Source organism: Lepus europaeus, chromosome 1, assembly GCF_033115175.1.
Source record: "Lepus europaeus isolate LE1 chromosome 1, mLepTim1.pri, whole genome shotgun sequence".
Lineage (NCBI taxonomy): Eukaryota > Metazoa > Chordata > Mammalia > Lagomorpha > Leporidae > Lepus > Lepus europaeus.
The window spans coordinates 68,067,590-68,072,602 of NC_084827.1; the positions used below are offsets into that span (position 1 = coordinate 68,067,590).

Here is a 5,013-nt window from a genome sequence, read left to right on the forward strand (position 1 = left end):
ACAGCCATTTGCCATGCTGGCATCTCATATCAAAGCCCTGGTTCGAGTCCCAACTGCTCTGTTTCAATCTAGCTCTCTGCTAGTGAGCCTGAGAAAGTAGTGAAAGATGGCCCAAGTACTCGGACCCCTACCATCATGTGAGAGACCTGGATGGAGCTCTGGGCTCATGGACTGAGCCTAGCCTAGCTCTGGTCAGTTTAGCCATTTCGGTATGAATCAGCAGATTGAAAATTTCTCTCTCTTTCTCTGTCTTCCTCTCTCTTTCCCTCTCTGTCACTCTTCCTTTCAAATAAATAAAATAAATCTTTAAAAAGGTACTCTAGGCCGGTGCTGTGGCTCACTAGGCTAATCCTCCGCCTGCGGCGCCGGCACCCCAGGGTTCTAGTCCTGGTTGGGGCGCTGGATTCTGTCCCGGTTGCTCCTCTCCCAGTACAGCTCTCTGCTGTGGCCTGGAAAGGCAGTGAAGGATGGCCCAAGTGTTTGGGCCCTGCACCCGTATGGGAGACCAGGAGGAAGCACCTGGCTCCTGGCTTCGGATCGGCGCAGCTCACCGGCTGTGGCAGCCATTTGGGGGGTGAACCAACGGAAGGAAGACCTTTCTCTCTGTCTCTCTCCTCACTGTCTAACTCTGCCTGTCAAAAATAAAAATGATTAAAAAAAAAAGCCACTCTAAAAATTTGAGTAAGATTGACTTTCATGTTAATTTGCCCAAACAAATTAGTGGATTTGTGCCTCTCCATTGTCCAGAAATGCTTTAAAGCACTTCTAACAATGCATTCAATGTTTCAAAAACACCATAAATCAAAGTAGGAGAGAAACAAGAAGAAAAATTCTGAAGATATAAGAAGGAGCCAGAATGAAGCCAAAACAAAAATATAGACTGCGCATACAGTCTGTTACTCTGCTAAATTGTTCTGTAATGGATTGATTATACTATGCAAATTCCATGAGATTAAAAGCAAACCCCCTCTAAGGAGAGCAACAATTCTTTTTGATACTGTGGCCAGAAGAACATCCCTTATGGGACTGTCCCTAATGAGCACCCTGTATAAAGTAACAGCCTCCTCAACCTCCCATCAGAGACACCTGGGCTTCCACTGAGGTGTCTTCCACTGTGTCTTTCAAGGTGAATTGACAGTGTTGCACCCCACCCACATCAGTGAAAGTCTTTAATGAGAAGACTTTGAGGAAGGGAAAAGGGATCAAAATGCAGTCTTAGTTTATATATTTCTACTGGGCTAGCTGAATCCAGGAATGGACTTTGGAGTATCTGGGTGGAAGGATGAGCAAGAAAGCAATTTTCTTTCTCTAAATTGAGTTTTTGATAGTACCAAAAGGCAAGAGCATACTTAATCGTATACTTTCAGGCAAATTCTTAATAAGAGTGTGTGTTCTCTATGTTTCCCATTAAGTGTGAATCCAAAGGCTGGGGTAAGTTGAATACAGCTGTGAAAATGGAGGTGCTGAAAAGACATTTTCCTGGATCAATGTCTATTCCATTTGTGCTGGGAGGTGAGTAGAATATCTGTGTGCCAGGGTGGAGGGATGAATTGTTTCATCACCTCTGAGCTTTCTTGCAATGACTGTTGTAGGAACATGAGAATCAAAGAAGATGGGCTGTTGAATGATAATAGCCAAGGTGAGTCTTTGCCAAAGACAGAGGGAGTGAGGAAGTAGGCTGATGGATCTGTGCAGATTCCAAGAAACATCTAAATGGAGTTTTCTGACAAAGCAATTGATTCATTCATCCATTTATTCATGTAATACCCATCCTTTGAACACTAGCATGTGGTAAGCACTGTGTACAGGGCATGCCAAGAGATAAAAGCACATGGCTTGGTTCTCTCTGTTTTCTCATTCTCATCTCCACAGTTAGACTGATTTTTCTTTTGCTTTCCATGGATGTTTTGGAGCTCACAATTTGTTTTCCAGATTTTCAGCAGTAATGGCCTTCAAAGGACAGGGGCTAAGTCTACTAATGTGGTCACATAAAGGTTTCAATTCTTTGTTCTTTTTTTTTTTTTTTTTTTTTTTTTTTCCGTGTTAGGAAAAATAGTTTAATGATAGGTTTGAAACCTCTTTTCTAGGTGAGGTCCCTTTCTGGATAGAACCCCCATACCAGTGCTTTTCCCAAGCCTGCTGGGAGGTAGCAGCCGCTCTCTGGAGGGCACCCACCCACCCCGGACGCCCCTGCCCCCCCGGGGAGGCTGGCTCTGGGTGGGCTTTGGTGGGCTCATGACTTAGGTTTTTATAAAAAGTGGGCGGAGCACTGTGCCATGCCCCTCTTCTGATTCCTTGGGACCAGCCCACAGCACTTTCCTACCCCGTACTTAAATAGCCCATTAAATAATCTCTTGGTGCTGGCAGAGAGAGGCTGCCACAGCAATAACCCCCCTGCCTTGGCCAGGCTCCCACGGCCACAGGGCCATCACCCTGACCGGGGATGGGCTCCACAGCAGCAGCCAGGGACGTGGCCTGCGGTCAGGCCTGGCCAGGCTCAGGACTCCCTCCCCAAATGGGGAAGTCGAGTTCAAGTGGTCCTGCAGGCCCCAGGTGCCCCACAGCCATGGATGGGGTGCCCCTGGGAGCGGCGTGGGCCACCGATGGGTTACAGTCCTTGCCCAAGTCAGAAGTACGTGAGGTTCTTGACAGCTCCAATTTCTAGCATCCGCTTGATAGCCAGGGCCTCTTGGGACACGTTGTGGCCTGACCCCGCCATGGACTTGAGTGTGATCTGCTCATAGTAGTGGATGGTCTGCTTCTTGTTGTAGGCATCCGGGTAGCCAAAGCCGGCGATATGCACCAGGTCACAGAGGTGGAGGGCCAGCGTGATGGCCAGCAGGCCTGTGGTGGGCTTCTGCTTGATCCTGCGTGGCTGCTGCATGGGCAGGCTCAGCAGTTTGTCAGCGGTGATCTCCATGAAGAAGGGGTTGAGGATCCGAATCTGTTTGGGGTTGACGTCCCAGATGAGGGGGGGCTGTTTCCAGAAATCCTTTCGCACCCGCCTCTTATCGCTCAGGATGGTCTCAATCCAGTGGAAGTCCATTGCCTTGAAAGCTACAAGGACCAAGAGTGTGTCCGGGTTGTTCTCCACTTTGGGGTCAAAGTGGGCGGATTCGGGGTAGAAGAGACGCATGGTAGTCTTGGAGCCCACGTCACCCTCATAGCCAGCCACTGGGGCGTTGTTCAATCTGATGACCACGTCATACTTGTCGATGGTGTCTCCCAGTGAGCTGTTGCGGAGCCGGCTGCCGTTCCCCACCACCACGCAGCGGCGGCACTTGAGACTCTGGATGCTGTCGGGTATGGAGTAGCTAGTGATGGCCAGGACCCTGAGGAGCAGGTCTTCACTCCCCTTGGTCCCATAGGGCAGCTCGTAGGCAGATGGTGTCTTGACCCAGAAATAATCCTTAAGCTGCAGGAAGACGGGCTGATCTTGGGAGTAATTGCCAAAGATCCTAGAGGCCTTCCGCTCTGCCTCGCCATGCAGGCATGGTTCCTTCTTCTCTGGGATTGGAAAATAGAAAAGCTCGATGTACCTGTCCTCTCGGGAGATGGAATACCACACCATGAGGACCAGAACCAGAGCCAGCATGGCCAGGAGCCTGCAGCCTGCAGGGCACATGCAGAGAGGAGGGGACTTGCTGATCATGTTTCTCAGCAGGTGGGCTTCCTGGGGGGAGCTGTCATCCCGGCTGCCTCGGGCCACCCCGGCGGGTGGAGCGGGGCGGGGCAGGGCAGTTCGGCGCACAGCTCCGATCCGCTAGGCGCACCGACCCGCGGCGCAGCGCTGGCGCAAAGGCTCCGCTCCGCCCGGTCCCTGTCCCGGGCGCGGGGCCGGCCTGGGAGCGGGCAAATCCGCCTCTGTTCTTTTTTTTTTTTTTCAAGATTTATTTCAGGTCCTGATATTTAAGACAGCATTATTTTTATTTTCTTGCCTTAAAATTGAGTAATAATATAGTTTTAATAATAATATATAATAATACATATTATCATATATAATACATATTATTATATATAATAAATAATATTATATGATATATTATATATAATATATTACACACATATATAATATATATAATATATAATAATAATATATATATATGGTTGGGAATTATAGTTAGCAACACAAACATGAGAGTCACTTGAACTTCCTCACTAGGATACCTATTGTGAAGCCATAATTTTATGCTGAGTGATTTTAAAATCTAATTACTGAATCTGAATGGCTGTTTTTTTTTAAATGTTAGTAATGGTAGAAAAATATCTCTTATACTTAAGAACCAGTAGGGAATGAGTAACACAAAATGTTCTTGCTAAAAATTTGTCTTCCTCTTTAAAAATAGATGATGAAAGATATCCCAGAGTCATCATCATTTTAAGATATATACACATATATACAAACACATATGAGGAATGGCACTTAAAGGATTCAGCTCTTTACTACAGCACACAGAAATCAACAGACTAACAGAACATTCAAATTGGAAGGCAATGTCTAGCCTAACCCCTTCACTTTGCAGATGAAAAATATGTGTTCCTGCATGGAGACCTTAATTACAACATCACAAAGTTAATGGCAGAACAAGTACAGATGCCCTTTGACTTACAATGGGCTACATCCCGATAAACCCACCATATGTGGTCAAAATGCATTTAACACACTTAACCTATGGAACATCATAGCTTAGCAACAGATCACAATGTCGAGTACATGTAGTTTTCTCTTGTGACCATGTGGCTGATTGGGAGCTGCTGCTGTCCAGCATCTCGAGAGAATGTTTTAGTGCATATTGCTAGTCTGCGAAAAGATTGAAATTCAAAATTCAAAAGTACAAGTATAGTTTCTACATATGTGTAGTTTCTACTGAATATGTATCATATTCACATCATAATGCCGAAAAATTGTAAGTCAATCATTGTAAATTGGGGGACTGTCTATATTGAGGGCTCTTCTTTCTGAATTTAGTGGCCTTTTAATGTTATCTAGGACAATACCCCATTTCTCCTTGT

The 5,013-nt window shown here is 46.3% G+C and overlaps 1 protein-coding gene across 1 annotated transcript; it reads right to left on the reverse strand.

Annotated features, from left to right (window-relative positions):
• Positions 1–2,285: 2,285 nt before the first annotated feature.
• Positions 2,286–3,827, reverse strand: LOC133765693 (CMP-N-acetylneuraminate-beta-galactosamide-alpha-2,3-sialyltransferase 4-like). Its single transcript, XM_062199237.1, has one exon. It carries the CDS (start codon positions 3,650–3,652, stop codon positions 2,627–2,629), a length of 1,026 nt encoding a protein of 341 aa, XP_062055221.1. The 5' UTR covers positions 3,653–3,827; the 3' UTR covers positions 2,286–2,626.
• Positions 3,828–5,013: the final 1,186 nt, after the last annotated feature.

Bases quoted from the DNA above. Each gene is read 5' to 3' on its own strand.
- LOC133765693 (XM_062199237.1), bottom strand. From the start codon at position 3,652: ATGATCAGCAAGTCCCCTCCTCTCTGCATGTGCCCTGCAGGCTGCAGG.